Source organism: Melospiza georgiana, chromosome 6 (assembly GCF_028018845.1).
Source record: "Melospiza georgiana isolate bMelGeo1 chromosome 6, bMelGeo1.pri, whole genome shotgun sequence".
Lineage (NCBI taxonomy): Eukaryota > Metazoa > Chordata > Aves > Passeriformes > Passerellidae > Melospiza > Melospiza georgiana.
The window spans coordinates 21,614,509-21,632,779 of NC_080435.1; the positions used below are offsets into that span (position 1 = coordinate 21,614,509).

The 18,271-nt window shown below is 63.6% G+C and overlaps 2 protein-coding genes across 2 annotated transcripts; one reads left to right on the forward strand and one right to left on the reverse strand.

Moving 5' to 3' along the window:
* The first annotated feature begins 2,512 nt into the window (after positions 1–2,512).
* PKP3 (plakophilin 3) lies at positions 2,513–8,972 on the forward strand. Its single transcript, XM_058026597.1, has 14 exons — positions 2,513–2,735; positions 3,029–3,037; positions 3,720–3,796; positions 3,912–4,615; positions 5,011–5,134; positions 5,277–5,481; positions 5,663–5,837; positions 5,986–6,103; positions 6,333–6,500; positions 6,833–7,018; positions 7,186–7,339; positions 7,546–7,738; positions 8,121–8,208; positions 8,468–8,972. Exons 1-14 carry the CDS (start codon positions 2,513–2,515, stop codon positions 8,501–8,503), a joined length of 2,460 nt encoding a protein of 819 aa, XP_057882580.1. The 3' UTR covers positions 8,504–8,972.
* Positions 8,973–10,288: 1,316 nt separating this feature from the next.
* SIGIRR (single Ig and TIR domain containing) lies at positions 10,289–13,021 on the reverse strand. The gene is made up of 8 exons (XM_058026664.1): positions 12,768–13,021; positions 12,543–12,673; positions 12,241–12,381; positions 12,000–12,143; positions 11,825–11,927; positions 11,595–11,745; positions 10,612–10,798; positions 10,289–10,491 (listed from the first exon to the last, which is right to left on the reverse strand). Exons 1-8 carry the CDS (start codon positions 13,019–13,021, stop codon positions 10,289–10,291), a joined length of 1,314 nt encoding a protein of 437 aa, XP_057882647.1.
* Between the last annotated feature and the right edge of the window lie 5,250 nt (positions 13,022–18,271).

Below are 18,271 nucleotides of genomic sequence, written 5' to 3' on the forward strand. Positions count from 1 at the left end.
GCCCAACAGCGGCCAGCCCTGCCCAGGAGGCTTTTCCCTCGCTCTGTCCCTCGCTGTGCCTCGCTGTCCCCAGCGTGGCTCCTGGCACGTGCGTGCTGTCCGGGCTGCGCGCTGCCACCGCGGCCGCTCCCGCCCCGACACCGACGGCCCCTCGGGCACGGCCAGCCCGGGGCACCGGGGCATGGGGACACGGACACCCGGGGCTGCTCGGGCGGTGGGAGAGGACGGAGCGCTCCCAGGAGCCGGGGCTCCCCGGGAATGTGTCACTCCCCGCGGGGGAGTGACAGAGGTGGCTCCAGGCTGGGGGTGGTCAGCGGCCGCTTTAGGGACCCCAGATTGGGTTAATTTCACTCCGTGTCACTCCAGCTGCGGTCGGATCCCCTCGGGAATCCCTCAATTTTGCTTCAAACGTTTTCTTTTTGCTGATTTGCTGTTTCTAAGCCCCCTGGTGTGTCCCCCTCCTATCTGACCTTCCCCAATTAACGAGCTGCTTGATGAGGCAAGCGCTGCCCATTCCTGCTCCAAGCATTCCTTGAATCCCCCTGGACCCCCGAATTTCCATTTGTCAGCTGCTGGGCAGTGTTATGCTGGGGGAACGCGGGTTTGGGAGGCAGGCAGAGCTGGGGGCAGGTGGGGGTGCCAGTGGGCTCAGGGCTGTCCCCGGAGCCCCTCTGTCCCCCGGAGTTGGGGGGCTGCTGGGATGGCCCCGATCCCCCGGGATCCTGGCACGGGCACGGCGGGCAAGTGTCGGCTTGCAGAGGGAGCGATCCACCCCCTCCGCCCCTCCGCTGCGGGGGGAACCCGTGATTCATCCGGGCTCCGAGGGCTGGGAGCGCCCGCCGAGCGCTGCCAAACCCCGTGCGCCCGTGGGATGGTGCCGCGCTGGGGGGAACCTCGGGGGCTTTCCTGGGTGCTGTACCCCAAAAGGCCCAGGCCTGGCCCATGGGCAAACATGGGGGTCCCACAAACCCCAGAGTTGGGGAGATGGGTTGCCCCCACGTTGGTCCTTGCCACATGGGGATGGTGCCACCAAGGGGGATTGTGGGGACTGTCACCCCAAACTGCTGTTCCGCAGCTGTCGGCACCCCGCCCCTGCCGCGGCTCCTGCTGACGGCGGCACATTCCTCGGGGACAGCCGCCCTTTTCACCCGCCACCGAAGCGCGCACGGTGTCACCGCCGGGTGTTGTAAACCCGGCCCAGCCCGCAGCGCCGCTGTCACTGCCGCAGCGGTGACGCCAAGCGCTGAGCCAGGGCTGCCCGCAGAGCCAGGCCCATGCTCACCCCAAAACTCCCGGCCGGGGACACCGAGCCACCGTGACCCCGAGCAGGGGCTGGGAACGGCCGAGCTCGGTCGGGAATGAGCCGCGAGCCGGGGCTGTGGGCAGCGGGGGGATTTGGGAGCTGACCCCGAGCACGGCGGGCTGAGGGGACGGGGTGTCCCCGCTCTGGCTGCCGTGGGGCGGCTCGGCAGGTGGGGCGAGGCTAATTAGTACCTGTGGTGGTGGCGGCGGGGCCTGAGTCACCGCGTTCGTCACCGCGGGCCCGCGGCGCTCTGCCGCCCCTTTTTTATTATTGTTGTTCTTTCATTCCCCGGCTGATTTGAAAAGCAAAGCAGGGAGGGCCCGGCCAGGAATTACTGCAGGGAGCCCCCACTCCAGGCTGGACCCCTGTGACACATTGGGGTCCAGAGCGCTCCTGGAGAGTGCCTTGAGTGATCTGGGGGTGTCCCTGTGGAGGTGGCCTGGGGTTTTGTGGTCAGGGCTGGTTCAGGGGTCTCCCTGGTGGTCTGGGACACTCCTGGGAGCCCATAAAGGGATCTGGAGCTCACTGGAGTGACAGTGTGGGGGTCTAGAGCTGGACGGAGAGGTCATATGGGGATCCAGAGTACTCTCCTCAGAGGTTTCCTGGGGGTCGTGAGCTCATTGGAGGGACATTGTAGGGGTCTGGGGCTCAGTGGCAGGGCCGTGTGAGTCTCTGGAGGTCAGCAGGAAGGTTCTCCAAGGATCTGGGGCTCTCCTAGGAGAGCACATGAGTCTCCAGGTCTGACTGGAGAAACAATGTGGGTGTCCAGGGTTCAATGGCAGAGATCAATGGGGAGGCTTTGTGGGGGCCCAGGGTTCTTCTGGGGGGTTTCCTGGGGGTCTTGGGCTCATTAATGAGACACTGTGGGGATCTGGGGCTCACTGTTTGGCTGCCCAGGAGTCAGGGGTTGACTGTCTGAGGGGATCCTGGCTTTTCCCAAGGTAGGACCCCCAGACCCCTGGACCACTCACCTCCCCCATCCCCGAGGCCACCCCTGGCCACCTCCACCTGTGGCGGTGACGATGGCGACGCTGTCAATGGTGACAGCGGCCCCGGTGGGGCCCCCTCCTTTTCCCGGCGAGGCGTGGCGGCGGGGCGGGACGGACGGGCCGGGACGGAGCCTCCCTACGGCTGGGGAACGCCGGAACGCCGCCACTGCCGCCGCTCACCTGCGCAGGGCGGCCGGGCTGGCCGCGGACCCTCGGCACCATGCAGGAGACTAACGCAGCCTTCCTGCTGTCGGCCCTGCAGCCCGAGGCCGGCGTCTGCTCGCTGGCCTTGCCCTCGGACCGGCAGCTGGACGAGCGTGGCCGGGAGGCGGCCGAGGCCCAGCGGCTGCGCAGCGCCCGTGTCCAGGAGCAGGTCCGCATCCGCATGATGCTGCGGGGACAGGCGCCCGCCCGCCCCGAGGACCTCGCCGACGGCACCAGAGGTGGGAGACCCCCCGGAGCCCCTGGGAACACGCGGTGGGAAATGGGGGGTGGGAGCCCCTCGGTCGGAACTGGGCTCTGGGTGCAGCCTGCCTGCGGGCTGGGGTGTGCCCCCCACCCTGACCGAGTCCCCCCAGTGTCCCCGAGCATCCCCAGCGCTGGGATCGGGGGTAGCTCAGCCCCGGCGTGGGCTCGTTTTACCGCACTCAGGGTCCTGCCTCAGTTCCCCCAGCTGCCCTTGGAGGCCTTTGCGCTGCTGGGGTCCCACGCCCCGCTTTGGGCTGGCAGGGGGGAGGATTTTCCCGCCCTGGCAGAGCCCCCCCAGCCCTGAGCGGCGGCGCTGGCCGGGCTCCAGCTCCTCCATTTAACGTCTGCGCCGGCGGCCTCCGCCCTGCCGCCCCGCCCGGCATCCGCCGGGATCCCCCGGGCCCGACCCCCGCGCTGGGGACCCCCGTGCTGGGACAGACCCCTCTGACACCCCGAGGCTGCCCCAGGCGTGAGTCACGCTCCTGGCACCGCCAGCACTGGCGGCGTCCCTGTCCCGTCCCGTCCCGTCCCTGTCGTGTCCCGCCGGCGGCCCTGGGGCGGTGGCAGGGCAGATGGGCAGCGTGGGGTGCCGTGGGGGGCTCTGGGCTTCCAGGTGCCGTTCCCAGGGCGGGGGAGCCGGGACTGGCTCTGGGGGATGCCTGGGCTGCTGATCCAGCCGCGGCAGGGGGGACCGGGCTGCGCCGCGGCGTCCCCGCCAAGGTGGCAATTAGTGCCCTCGCCGTCGGGGCACGGGCAGGGCGGGGAGGCCACCTCGGCTCCCCGTGGCCAGCGGGCAGGTGAATGCGGCCTCCTCCCACCCCTGTGTCCCCCCAGCTCTGCTTGCGGTGCCACGGTTCCCGCAGCAGGTCCCCCTGGGCTGAGCTGGGGCGATCTTTGATCTGCCGATCCCTTCCTGCCCTGCCCGTGCTCACTCTGCCTCCTCTGTGGCTGTCCTGCAGGCGGTCAGTACAGCTCGACCCTGCGCTCCTCCTTCAGCTCCCGCTCCCAGAGCAATGGGGTGGACGCCAAGGCCTCGGTACGTACCCACCGGGGCTCTGTCCCCTGCCCACCGCCTCGGCTGCGCTGAGGAGAGCTCTGTGCTCCCCTGGTGGACGGATGGACTCCTAACCTTCCATTTTTTCCCGCTGCAGCTGTACCAGCCGCTGGCCAAGAAGGATTTCGGCACGCTGCGGGGCAGCGGCTGGTCCTCGCGCTCGGCCGTGGACCTGACCCCTCACAAGCGTATGGCCACCATCAGCAACGGGGGCCTGCCCAAGGGCCGCGCGTACGTGCCCGGCTACGCGGCCTCACAGGCCGCCACCTCGCCACGGCCCAGCTCCTTCCACGAGCGCAACTTCCGCTGCCGCCAGAACCTGGACACGCTGTCGCTGCGCTCCCTGCGCCTGGCCGACGGGCCCGTCCCGCTCGCCGACGACCGCTACAGCGTCCTGTCGGAGCAGCTGGATGCTCCCGGGCACCGGCAGCTCTACAAGAGCCAGGCCGGCGGCGGCTTCGGCCGCTCCTTCGCCTTCGAGCGGCAACTGAGCGGCGGCACGGCCGGCAAGGCCGCCTGCGACTGGCTGGACGGCGCCGAGGGCCCGCCGAGCCGCACCATCCGCGCGCCCGCCATGCGCACGCTGCAGCGCTTCCAGAGCAACAACCGCTCCCGGCTGAGCGCCGGCTCCTTCGGCACCATGCCCACGGGAGGCGGTGGCGCCTTCCTGGGGCTGGGGGAGCACAGCTCCCGCGCCCCCTCCGTGCGCAGCCTGGCCGAGTCCGGCCACCACCTCGGGGAGCCGCGCGCCATGGAGATGTACAACGGGCACAGCACGCTGCTCGGGCACCACGCCGGAGGGTGAGGGCTGGGGGATGCTTCGGGGTGTCCTGGTCATTGTCCCCACGGCAGGAGTGTGTGCCACCCTGCTGGAGGAGGGCGAACCCTTCCAGCTCCCACTGGGCACAAGGGATGTTGGGAAGAGGGGTGGGATGGTGGGTGCAGCTTGGACCACCGCACAGGCTGACCTCCAAGTGTGTCCTGCCCCTGATGCTGACTCCTCCATGGACACATCCTGAGACATGGCAGGAGGATGATGCTCTTCCCACTGGGAATGGAGTCCCGTGCCCAGAGCACAGTGGGAAAGGGGGATGGATGGGTTGGTGGGGCTCTATGGACATGGGGGACACAGTGGGGTGCAGAGGTGGAGGATCCTTTGGGATGCTCTGCTGGGACTCACCCGGCTGTGGTTCCAGGTTTGACGATATCGACCTGCCCTCAGCAGTGAAGTACCTAATCGCCAGTGACCCCAACCTGCAGGTGCTGGGCGCTGCCTACCTGCAGCACAAGTGCTACAGCGACAGCAGCGCCAAGAAGCAGGTGAGGCCCTGGAAGGGTGGAAGCAGGGGGTTTCCCAGCGGGAGCAGGGGGTTTCCCAGCCCCTCTGACACCGCAGGCAGGTGCAGGGGCTGGAGGGAGCCCTGGGAATGCAGCATGTCTGACCCCCCGGGCTGTCCCCCAGGCCCGCAGCCTGCAGGCCATGCCCAAGCTGGTGAAGCTGTTCAACAGCCCGAACCAGGAGGTGCAGCGCCACGCCACCGGCGCCATGCGCAACCTCATCTACGACAACGCCGAGAACAAGCTGGCGCTGGTGGAGGAGAACGGCATCTACGAGCTGATGCGCACCCTGCGGGAGCCCGATGACGAGCTCCGCAAGAACGTCACAGGTTGGGGACAATGGGGTGGTGGGCAAGGGTCCTCCTCCCCCAGGAGTGGCTTCTGTTCCTCTGTGAGTGCAGCTCCACAGGGATGATCCCTTTGCTTGGTTGTCACCACCCCCGTGGGGAGGGGAGTTGGGGTGGATGTGCTCTCCAGCCGTTCCAGTACTGAGGGTCCCCCTCTGTGCAGGGATCCTGTGGAATCTGTCCTCCAGTGACAACCTGAAGGATCGCCTGGCCCGGGATACACTGGAGCAGCTCACAGACCTGGTCCTGGTCCCTCTCTCTGGGCTGGGGGCCTCGGGTGTCATCCAGCAGAACCCCTCAGAGGCAGAGATTTTTTATAACTCCACAGGCTTCCTCAGGTATCTCCTCCAGCTCCTCCCACTGGGAGCAAAGTTTTGGAGGGAGGGAGAGACAGGAGCACTGTCTGCAGGGTTTGTTTTTGGGCTCAGGAAGGGGTGGCTGTGGGGGATCCCCTCCTCTCCATGACAAAACCCTGTTCCCATGCAGGAACCTGAGCTCTGCCAGCCAGCAGACCCGGCAGAAGATGCGCGAGTGTCACGGGCTGGTGGACTCCATGATCCACTATGTGAACAGCTCCCTGGAGGTGGGGAAGTCGGAGGACAAGGTGAGACCCCAAGGTGGTGCTAGAGGAGCTGAGGTGCTGCTCCCCACCCCATTGTGCAAAGGCACATCTTGGTGTGATGCTGGGAGAGCCAGCCCAGCTCCTGGAGTCCACCAGCTGGGCTCGCTGGGCACACCCAGCCTCATGACTCTGCTGTAGAGCCCCTGTGCCAGCGGGACACACCCTGCAGGTGGCCCAGGGATGACACCCTCGTGTCCCCTGTGCCCCCCAGAGCGTGGAGAATGCTGTCTGTGTCCTGCGCAACCTCTCCTACCGCTTGTATGACGAGATGCCCCCGTCCTCGCTGCAGCGCCTCGAGGGCCACCGCAGGAATGCCGGCGGCACAGTGACAGGGGAGCTGGTGGGCTGCTTCAGCCCCCAGAGCAAGAAAGCCCGGGAGGTCAGTGGGGGCATATCCTGGCCCTGTCACCGGGGTGGGGCTGGCACTGGGAAGAGCTGGCAGCAGAGGTGATGCCAGGGCGGAGGTGGACGCCAGCCTTAGCTGGTGGGTGGGACACATGGGTGAGCTCAGCAGAGGGTGAATCAGGTGTTTGGGGTGAATCAGGTGCGTAACCCCTGCTTTTCCATACTATGGGGCATGGTGTAGTCAGGGTGACCTGCCAGCTCCCTGCCCAGCAGTTCAGGCCAGGCAGGTTTGGAAAAGGCAACACTGGCAGTGAGGGACATGAGGAGGGGACATCCCTGGAGTCTAACAATGCCCCTGTCCCTCAGCACTACCTGAACGCGGACATCGTCACCTTCACGGAGGTCTCCAAGGACCCCAAGGGCATGGAGTGGCTCTGGAACCCGCAGATCGTGGGCATCTACAACCGGCTGCTGCAGCGCTGCGAGCTCAACAAGCACACGACAGAGGCGGCCTCGGGTGCCCTGCAGAACATCACGGCTGGGGACCGCAGGGTGAGCCTGGGGACACCGGGGCCCACAGCCTGCCCACCACAGCCTGCCCACCACAGCCCTGTGGGAGGGGGGCACCTGGGCAGGGCTCACCCCAACCTGCTCCCAGTGAGTGGGAGGAGGAGGAGCAGGAGGCTGGTGGGGTCTTCAAGGGGATGTTTGCCTTGCAGTGGGCGGGGGTGCTGAGCCGGCTGGCGCTGGAGCAGGAGCGCATCCTGAATCCCGTGCTGGACCGCGTCCGCACCGCCGACCACCACCAGCTGCGCTCCCTCACCGGCCTCATCCGCAACCTGTCCCGCCACGCCCGCAACAAGGACGAGATGTGTGAGTGCCAGGGGTCAGCCAGGGCTGGGGGGTGCTTCCCAACCTTTTCCTTTGCCTCCCGTTATCTCCAGCCACATCCCAACCCCATCCTGCCTGCTGCATCCCTGCATGCAGCTGAGCCTGTGGGCTGCTCCATCCCCTGTTCCCAGACGTGGCTCTGTCCCTCCAGCTCTGGCCACCAGCCCTGATGTTCCCTTTGTCCACAGCCACCAAGGTGGTCAGCCACCTGATCGAGAAGCTGCCGGGGAGTGTCGGGGACAAGGCCCCGCCCGCCGATGTCATCGTGAACATCATCGCCGTGCTCAACAACCTGGTGGTGGAGAGCCCCATGGCCGCCCGTGACATCGTCTACTTCGACGGCCTCAGGAAGCTCTTCTTCATCAAGAAGCGACGGGACAGGTGGGAGCTGTGTGTCCCAGCTCACACACGGCCTCCTGTCCTGCTCTCCTCTCCCTCCCTGCTCCAGCACAGTGGAAGAGGGTCACAAGTTTCCTTTCCCAAGCCTTGGTGTTGGGAGTCTGCACCCTAGCTCAGAGTGGCCTCGTGGCCACCTGCCAGCCCTTTGTCACCCCCTAAGGACACCCCACCATCGCCATAGCTGCCTTTTCCCATCAGAAAACCTCTCCCTATTCCTGTTATTGTGGGATCCAGCCATTCATCTCCTGCCTCTCCCCACCCTCACGTAGCCCCAAATCCCTCCAGACCCCTCTGGGGTGGTGTCCTTGAGCTGTCCCATGCTCAGTGGTCCCCAAAACATCATGGCATCCTGTCCCTTTCCCAGCTCGGACAACGAGAAGTCCTCCCGGGCCGCCGCCAGCCTCCTGGGAAACATGTGGCAGTACACCAAGCTCCACCGGGACTTCAAGATGGTACGTACCCATTCCAGAGCCTCCCGCTGCCAGTGGGGGGATCCCTAGGGAATCGAGGCCAAGGAGATTCATCCTGGAGAGCCTCACCACCCAAATGCTTCCCAGGATATGGTGGGGCCCCACTCCACACCTGCTTTTCTCCAGGTGTGGGGCCATCCCAGAGCGTTGTCCCTGTGCTCTGGGTGGGGTGGGGACACTGTGGCCCATCAGTGCCGGAGCATAGGGGCTCCCTGTGCCTGATGGGGCTGTCTCCTTGCAGAAGGGCTACCGGAAGGAGGACTTCCTCAGCCTGTGAGGACACCCTGGGAGCTGGAATGCCTCGCTGGGATGCTCCGTGCTGCAAGCCATGCCGTGGGGAGGCTGCTCGCCACCAGACCCCCACTCAGTAGCCTAATCCCTATGTCCCACATGCCTCCCCCCTCTGCCAGGTCCCCTTCCCTGGCTGGGGGACACTTGTCCTCCCTCCTGCCCAGCCTTAAACCCAGCAGCTGCTTTTGGCTCTGCTGTGGGGCCCCAGTTAGGAGGGGGCTCCATGGCACCCCTTGGGGGCCCTCCGCATGCTCAGGCAGCTGTCTGCAAAACTTGGCTTGTCCTGGCTTGACAGGGGGGCAGGAGCTGTAGGGAGCTGGGAAGGTTCCTGTAGAGCGATTCTGGGGCAAGGGGGCTTCTGGGGGAGCTTCATCCCAGCTCCCTGAGCTGCAGGGCCGGGGCTGTCCGTGCCCTGTGCCAGAGCGGGATGTGCTGCAGGTTACACTTTTGTTCTGCCCTGGCTGGGGGGGGATGGAGCTTTGCATGGCTTGGGGGCTTGGAGGGCTCTGAGGTGGCTTCCCGCATTTATGGGGTGGCACAGCAGCTGCAGGGAGCTGGGAAGGGATGCTGTGACAGCGCTGCATTCCCCCTTTGCTGTGGAGGGTGGGCAGGGGGTCGTGTCTGACAGGGTTCTATGCCCTCGCTGCAGGAAGCCTGGGAGAGCTTCAGGGCCCCATCTGTCACCCTGCGGGGACTGTCCCAGTGTGGCAGAGTGGCTCCTCACCAGCTGCTGCCAGGGCTGGGCCCTGCTGGCACAGCAGGATCCAGGCAGGGCTGTCCGGGTCATGTTTGCTGAGCAGTGTCACCCCGTGGGTGGGGAGATGTCCCCGGTGTCCCCGTGCTGGGTGCAGACGGGTCCAGAGCTCTCTGTGCCACAGCTCACAGGAGGGGACACACGGCTGGGCTGGGGGTGGCTTTGGGCTGCCGGTGGGTTTGGGGCTGGGGGAGCCCCCAGGCTTGGGGGGCACAGGGCACCCCAGGGGGACGATGTAGAGTAGGTAGAGGGGTGGGAGGATGGGGGGAGCGGGCGGAGGGGCTGGAGCAGCCCCCACAGTGAGCGGCACCGGCACAGTCCAGGCTCGGGGCATGGGGTGTTTGGCTCTGCAGCTCTCTGTGTACAACCCCCCCGCCCTGTGTACCCCTGAAATAAAGGCCTTGAGTGATGCCCACCTGCACCTGCATTTGGATGGCACCTGGGAGAGGGGGGACAGTGTCCTGGTGACAGCAGTGCCATGGGGACACTAGCACAGGGTGAGGCTCTGTGCCTGGCATGGCTCCAAGTTAGCGTGACAGGGACCCTGGCATGGGAAGGACAGATCAAAGCACTGCCTGTAGTGGGGAATGCCCCTCCCTCTGTGTCACCTGTGTCCCTATCATGGACAGACGCCGTGGGTGCAGCAGCCTTTTATTGTCACGGGGGTTTCCATATGGGACAAAGGTGCTGCCACCACTCCTGTCGGGCACTCCCTGGGGCTGGGACACAATGTTCCTCGGAGAGCATCACCCATCCCAGCACTGTCCATCGTGCAGGAAGAACATACCTGCCACCCACGGCAAGGGACACGGCCCAGCCACATGGGTGGCGCCCAGGGGTGGCACTGAGGTATTACAGGCAGGGTGCTCCTGGTGATGGTTTTCCAGTCCTCCACTCTGGAGCCAGCTCCTGCTTTCCCAGCATGGCCATGGCTCTGATCCCATCATAACTCTGGGCTCCTCAGCCCTGACCTGGTCCGTGTGTCCCCACAGTGCTGGGGGACACCTGAGGTCCTGCTCAGATGTCATCCTCTGTCACCAGGCAGTAGAAGTCCGTGCGGGCGCCGTAGTTGCGCGACCCCAGGTCCGAGACATCGATCTCGGAGCGCTGCCCGTCCCTCAGCTGTGCCTCCTCCATCCCGCTGGAGGCCGGAGCCCTGGGAATGCCGGGCCCACCGAGGCGGGGAGGCGGGGGGCTGCCGAAGATGCGCCCTCGGAGGCCTGGCAGGAGCGGGGAGATGGGTTAAGCTGGAGGGGGAAGGGGCAGGACCCACCCTGCCGCCACAGGGGTGACATCCAGCGCGCGTCTGTCCCCTCGGGAGGAGCAGCGGGGACACGGACCTGTGCCGAGGTCCCCGTCGGGGTCCAGGTCTCCCGCGCTGTCCAGGTAGCTGCTGTGCAGGATCAGCATGGGGTCCTTGTCCTCCTGCAGCTGGGTCTGCGGGTCCCCCACGCTCCTTCCCGCCGGGAAGGACACCTTGCGCGGCAGGGCCAGGCACAGCTCCTTCCAGAAGTCCGACGATGGGGTCTGCAGGGCCCGGAGGGGATGAGCTGGGCCGGGACCAGCGGAGCACGGTCCTGCAGGGTTCCCCGGGCCCGGCTTGCTCTCCCCGGCGCTGGGAGCTCGGCCAAGGTGAGGGCTGAGGGCTGTGCTCCGGCGTGGCACCGTGCCCACGCACGGCGGAGAAACCGGCCCGACCTGCCAGAACGCTCCCAGGCTCCGGCTGCCAGCCTGGCCCCGAAATGGCCGGAGTGGCCCTGGGCCAAAGCTCTGCTCCGGGAGCTGAGCCTGGGGCGGCCCTGGGGTGTCACGGGGTCCTGACCATGTGGGTTTGGGGGTGAACTCCTAGATCCGGGGCTCTTCTGGTTGAGTTTTTTACATGTCCTCCAAAAGGTAAGTGTCCCAACCTGCTCTTTAGCTCTGGAGCCCGGGGTGCAGCCCCAGAGGGCAACAGAGAGGCTGACCCAAAATGGGGAGCTGGGAATGGAAGGTGGTGCTGGTGGGATGGGTCCTGCTCTGCTGTCACCATGGGGCAGCCCCAAAGGGCAGCAGGGAGGCTGGCACTGGGGGTGCTGGGGAGGGAAAGGGGGCTCTGAGGGGTCAGGATTGGCACTGTGGGGTGCTGGGGAGGGAAAGGGGGCTCTGAGGGGTCAGGATTGGCACTGTGGGGTGCTGGGGAGGGAAAGGGGGCTCTGAGGGGTCAGGATTGGCACTGTGGGGTGCTGGGGAGGGAAGGGGGACTCTGAGGGGTCAGGATTGGCACTATGGGGTGCTGGGGAGGGAAAGGGGGCTCTGAGGGGTCAGGATCCTGCTCGGCACTCACCATGGAGCCGGCTCTCCACACCAGCAGGGTCACTGCGCTTCGGTGCTGCTTCAGCAGGGTGATGGCGGGGTGAGTGATCTCCCGGTACTGGCTCTCGAAGACGATGAAGATGGGTTTCCTGGAAAGCTCCAGCAGCCTCCAGAGCCCTTCCCTGCGAGACAAGTGGGTGACAGGAGGGTGAGGGACCTGGCAGCCCCTCTCCCCTCCTGTGGGAGCTGCTGTGCTCCCACCTGAAGCTGCTGTTGCACCACTCCTGCTCCAGGTACGCCACGGAGAGCACCACGATGAGGCGCCGGCACCGGCTGACATTCATGATGAGGTCAGCTGATGGCTCTGTGGGCAAAAAGGGGTGTCAAGCCCCCAGGTCCCCATGCCATCCCCTGCCCAGCCCTGCCTGGCGCCTACCTGAGTTGGGCAGGATGTTCTGCTCATCCAGGAAGAGCTTGTAGCCATGGCGGTTTTCCAGCTGTGGCTTCATGATGAAGTGGATGAACTTCCGATCATCGGGGGCATTGGCGTGGGAGACGTAGGCATCGTACAGCTTCCCATCTGGGGAGATCCACGAGGCAGGGATAATGTGGGAAGGGCTGTGTGAGCCCTCTGAGGCCACAGGAGGCTGCTCCCAGTGGGAACACCTCTGGCTCACCGTTGATCTCCAGCTCTCCGTAGCGGTCCCGGTACCAGAGCAGCGCGTTCAGGCGGCACTGGACGTAGAGCACAGCCAGGAGCACCAGGAGCAGCAGGACCAGGAGGGCTGCCAGCACGGCTGGCACATGCCCCACCGCCTCTGCCAGGACAGGGAAAGGCACAGTGAGCAGCACACCTGGGTTTGGTGGGTTTGCACACCAATGTGGGAGAAGCAGCAGGGCTCCTATCACTCTCCTCAATCCCCCCCTGCACCTGGGCTCTCCGTGGGATGCCACCTCCCTGTCACCAGCAGGTCCCTACCTGCTCGCCGCAGGGTGAAGGTGGCCGTGGCATTGCTGATCCAGCAGGCAAACACCCCAAAATCGGCATCCTGGGTGAGGATGAGCTGCAGGACGCTGGCCAGGAGCTGCTCCGAGGAGTTTTGGCCAGACCTGACAGGAGGACATGGGCGATGCTATGGGTCGGGTTGTGTGGTGACAGCCCCCAAAAGCAGATGGAGGGATGTCCCCAGCGCAGGCTCCTTACCAGACAGTGTCCTGGCTGCTGCCCCTGCCCAGCCACTGCCCGTCCTTGCTCCAGGTGGGAATGGGCTGGCAGTGCTCGGTGCCCGCCCAGCGCACGGTGCAGTTCAGCTCGACCTGGCTGCCCAGCACCAGCTCCAGCGTCTCGTTGGCAGCCGGCACCAGGATTTCGGGGGGCACGCTGCAAAGGTCTGGGGGCACAGAGGGGAGGGGGTTTGGATGGGAAAGCTGATCCAGCTCCCCCCAGGGCTGTATCATGACTGCTGTAGCCATCCTGGAAAAACAAGCTCTGCCTTGGGGGTCTGGCAGCGAGTGGCGTTCATGGCTGTTTAGCAACACGCTGAGCCGGTTTGGGGGGCTGGGAAGGACCCTCGGCGCCCTAAGAGGTGACACCAGAGCAGGACCCCCAGCTGAGCTTGCACAGGGATCCTTCCCAGCGGAGAACAGAGGAGAAGTGGGATTTCACCTACCTGCCATGGCGCGCTCAGATGACAGGCGTGGGCGCTGCCAGCATCTCCCGGGGGGACAAAGTCCACCTGCCTCTGCCACAGGGCGGGCTGGGCCTGGGACACACCGGGAGCAGCTCCTGAGTGCTGGCACAGGGAGGGCCCGGCCACCCCGTCGGGTGGGGGTGATTCCCACTGGGGGTGATGGTGCTGCTCTGCGGGGAAGGCAAAGCCACGTCCCACCCACAGCCTGGTGGCCACTGTGTCACCTGCCCTCCCCGCACTGCCTCCCAGCCCGGCTTTCCCAACCGTGAATTTATGTGTGGGAGGTGATTAACGACCAGCTGGGGGTTGCAGGATTTTAAAAAAATGTGGCTTCAGCCCGAATCCAAAACCAAGGTGGGGAAATGAGCTCAGCCGTGGGAAACCCCAGCTTTGGGGGGCTCGGTGGTACCTCCTTCCCCTGCCAACCCCCTGCCTGGGCTGCAGAGCTGCCTCCAGCCTGACATGCCCTTGAACCTGCTAATTACCAGCAGTCTGGTTTGTTTATGGAAACGCAGCTCCCACCTGGAGAGCTCCCCAGCGTGTTGGGAGCCTCGGCGCGTTGTTAACCCGTGCCTGTGCCCAGGGATTGGGGATTGGCACAACAGTCCAGGCAAGGAGGGAGCACGGGGATGGCACATAGGGACCCCTCCCAATTGGCATCATTGTGATGACCCCGTGGGAAGAGGCAGATACTGGGAGCAGAGCCTGGCAAGGCTGGGCTCTGTCCCCACACACCTGATGTGGGTGATGCAGGTGATGCTGGGGCTGGGGTGGGAGTCTCAGGGATGTCCCAGGGCCCATGTTTCCATGGTAAACACGCAGAATCTGGGAATCAGGAGGGGTGAAAGCCTCTCCCAGGGCTCCTCTTTGCTGTGGAGCTTCAGCACTCCTGGCTGTGCCCTGATTTTGAGTGGGAGCAGGGCTGGTCCCCCCGTGTTTGTGGGAGTGGAATGGGAGGGGGAGGTCTGTGCTCTGGCTTGGAGCAGGGATGCAGGCACGGTGCTTCCCTCTGGAGCAGCCTAGTGCCAGGCGTGGGGTGAAACCAGGGATCAAGGTACATGAGAGACGCCCAGTACGTGTTCAGCTTGACCGGCTGGGAGTGATTTATACCTAAAAGATTAACTGGGTTCCTCCATGGCCAGGGAAGGAAGAGGATGGGATGGAGACGAGCCAGCCCACCTGGATTTCACATGGGGAAAGGGTGGGAGACGCTCATGAGGGTGGCATGGGGCCGTCTCTCCGTGGTGTGATGCTCTAGCTCTGATCCTGGATGGGTCACTCCTCTGATGGTTGGAATAAGGACGCTCAAACAAACTGCAGCCTGGCCAGGGAGTATGGGGAGGCCCCAAAACCCCGGATCCCCTTGCTCCAGGAAAAGGACAGTGTTGAATGGCAGGGAATGAGTACTGGGGCTGCCCAGGGCCAGGGAGGGAGGAGCACCGGCTAACGGGCAGCAGAGGCTCCATTTCCCACATCCTGGCATGGGGACACCCCGGATTGGAGGCAGAGGAGCGTGTGGATGTTGTGGGGTGGTGAATGATGGCTGGGCACGGCATTCCCTGGAGCCACAGCCATGGGGAAAGCGAGCAGGGCAGGGGGGCACCCTGGCAGGGGGCTGTGGGGTGGGTGTGCCGAGGCAGGGAGCGGGATGGAGAGCGAAGGAGAGCCAAAACGGGAATGCACAGGGAATGGGGTGAAGGTGAAAGCCTGCTGACCTCATCTGGGGCGGCTTCAGCACGGAAAGAAAAGCAGAACAGAGCCGCATTTACCTTTGGAGCTTCCCCAGCCGCAGGCTTCCTGCTCGTCGCCTCCCGCTTGAGCCGACCCGACCGGCCAGATCAGTGCTTGGAATTTCTCTCGAGTTTTTTTTTCCCCCCTTTCTGTTTTAATAGTTTATCTATTTCTCCTCCCAGCTCAGCCCCTGCCCTGGCCGGCTCTCCCGCTGCCCCAATCCCCGGGCGCCAGGCCCTGGGAAGGGCTGGCTGTCCCTCCCTCCCGCTGCTCCACCTCCACCTGAACCTGCGGGAGGGAATTCGACAGCTCCGGCTGCAGGGGAGAGGGAAAGAGAAGAGAAAAACAGGAGGAGTGGGACAGCAACACACCCAGCAGGTGTCATAAGGCTTGGGGGCCAAGGAGGAGCCCCCGGTTTTCCAGGCTGGAAAAGCCCACGGAGGTGTCAGGGCGAGGAGCAACCTGCCATGAGCTGTGGAGGCTCCTGTTGGTTTCCTCCTCCTCCCTTTCCTTCTCTCCGTGCCTTTAGAGCCTTTTTGCCAGATGAAGCTGGTGCTGGAGGTGGTTGCTCCAGCTGGCACTGGCCGTGGGGAGCCAGATCCGGCCGTGGCCACTGTGGATAGCAGAAATTCCCTGTGCTAATTACCATGGAGGTGATTGGAGCCTCAGGCATGGATCATGGATGTGGTCGAGCAGCACCAGCAGCCCCTGGACAAGCACCAGCCTGAGCCAGAAAAACATCAACCAGCATGTGATTTGAGGCCAAGAAGAGAAGAGAAGAGGGCCACGGGTGCAGAGTATGTATTTTCATATATATATATATACACGTATGTATATATATTATAATTATAATGATATTTAATAATACATAAATATATGTAGGTGTATATTGAATAACTATGTATATATAAATAAACAGGTACAGGTCAAAGGTTGGACTCTGGGCCTGTTCCCATGGAGAAACACCCAGACTCTGACTCCTCATTGTTTAGGATATAAGCTACCAGTGCTGTTGGCTTGGTGTGGGAGGGAAAGGGACAGATAGATCCCTGTTGGCATCCCTGGGAAGAATCCCCTGCTCTTGGTCCCCACAGCCACTGGCTGTGTGTGTTTGGAGCAGCAGGTATTGGAGCAGCCTTTTTTTGAGGGCTGCCCACTTCTCATGGACACTGTGATGCATCAGCTGGAAAATAATGTGTAAATCTGTTGGATTTGTGGGATCGTGAAGGATTGCATGGAAGAAGCCCAGGTCCTGGGGATGGCAGGGGTGTGGGGAGGCTTGGGAGCAAACCAGGAGCTGATAAGATCTTTCTTGTCCATCAGGGTTATCCCTGTGGTAGGTAAGTTACATGGAGGAGCAGATCCAGTTTTGGTCACAATGGTGCAAAACCAGGACAAGCCTGAGGGCTCAGCAAGCTCCTATGGGGTTGTTTGTGGTTTTCCATGCTCTTGGGAGCGAAGTTTTGAGGCTGAGTTGACCCTGGTGCCTTTCCCTGCAGTCCTGGCTGTGGGTGTGTCACTTCCAGGGCACAGCTCCCAGGACTGACACCTTGGGAAGTGTCCGTGGTGGGACCCTCGTGGGACAGGGGCAGTGCCAGGGTGGTGTCCAGCCAGGCTGGGGTCACTGCTGGTGGGAAAGAGGGGGCTGCCCCCCAGTCCTGCTTCTGGGGTCCCCTGTCAGAGCCCCCTGAGCTGTGGCACCAGTCCAGCCCTGGGGTGTCACCCCGTTCCTGCTGCAGACAAACTCGTTCTGTCTGGAGCAGGGGGGGCAGCCAGTAGTGATGTCTAAAGGAAAAGGTGGGATAACCCTATAATTTGAGATTTGCTGTGTTTTTCCCATTTCCCCAGGTATTTCTTTTATCCTTGCAAGTTTACCAGGCTGTGTTCCCACTGTGCATGGCCAAACCCTGGTGTCCCACCAGCCAGCTCCCACACAGCCCTCAGCGTGGGCACTGCAGCTGTGATTGTCCCCACCAAGACAAGGAAAGGATTTGGGGGATGATTTGGGGTGGCAGAGGAGGAAGGCAGGAGCAATACCAGGCAGTTTTCCACGGGGGTGCTGTATTTATTTACCGATGGCTGGTGGCTGCTGGGCCAGGAACAGCTCTCAGGACCTGGCTGAGCCCGAGATAACAGCGGCGTTTTCCCGTGGACCCGCGTCCATGGAGACAGCCGGGCGGAGCTGCAGCCGTGTGGGAGTCCTGACACACGGGGAGGAGCTCGGGAAAGAGGGATTCGGGTGCCCCGGTGGTGCAAGAGTGAGGAGGTCACGGAGGGCGGTGGAAAAAGAGGCCAAAGTGCAACAAAAGGGCTGGAGAGGGAGGCTGGAACAAGGTAAGTGGTGTTTCCTGTGCTTAAGGAAGCGAGTGACAAGGACCCAGGTGATGTCCTGCAGCACAGCATCCTGGTGCTGCCCCTGGGTTTGTCCCTCTGTCCCAGCCACTCCCCGTGCCAGGGAGGCACATCCCAGCTCTCCACAGCATCCTTCCTTCCCGAGTCAGAGAGCAGCCTGCTCCTGTGAAGCCACTGTCCTTGTCATCACTTCCCAGCTCAGTCCCAGATGGGACATGTGGCACCGTGTCCTGGGGTTCATCCAGCACCCCTGGCACTGCCAGGCTGGGAAAGAGGCTCCAGTCTGTGTTCTCCTTGGTGGGCAGTGGCTACACCTCGGTGGAGTATTCTGCCGTGCTGGGGAGAGAGGAGAGAGGCGTTGGGAAGGGAACTGTCTGAGCTGGGAGGTGTGGGAAAACACTCCCAGTCGGAACAGGGCCTCTTCCCCAAAATAGATGGAGAAAGAATGACAGGCTGTTGGTGGGGAACCCCTGTTTGTGGGAAATCCCAGAGTCAGTAGGAAGGCAGAGATGGAAAGCTGTGACAGTATGGTGTTGGCTTGGTTTTGCACAGCCTGGGTTTTGGTAGTGTGGGGGCACAGAGGTGACTTCTGTGAGAAGCTGCTGGAAGCTCCCACCCTGTCTGGCAGAGCCAGTCCCTGATGGCTCTGAGGATGGACATGCCACTGGCCAAGGCTGGGCCAGTTAGAGATCTAGATAACATATTTAAGAAGAAAATCAAAACAAAACAGGGGAGCGGGTTTTTTGGCAAGCCAGAGAAGAGGAGGAGGTGAGAACATGTGAGGGAAACATGCAGACACCAAGGTCAGTGCAGAAGGAGGGGGAAGAGCCATTCCAGGCACTGGAGCTGAGATTCCTCTGCAGACTGTGGTGAGACCGTGGTGAAGCAGCTGTGTCCCTGCAGCCCATGGTGAAGCAGCTGTGTCCCTGCAGCT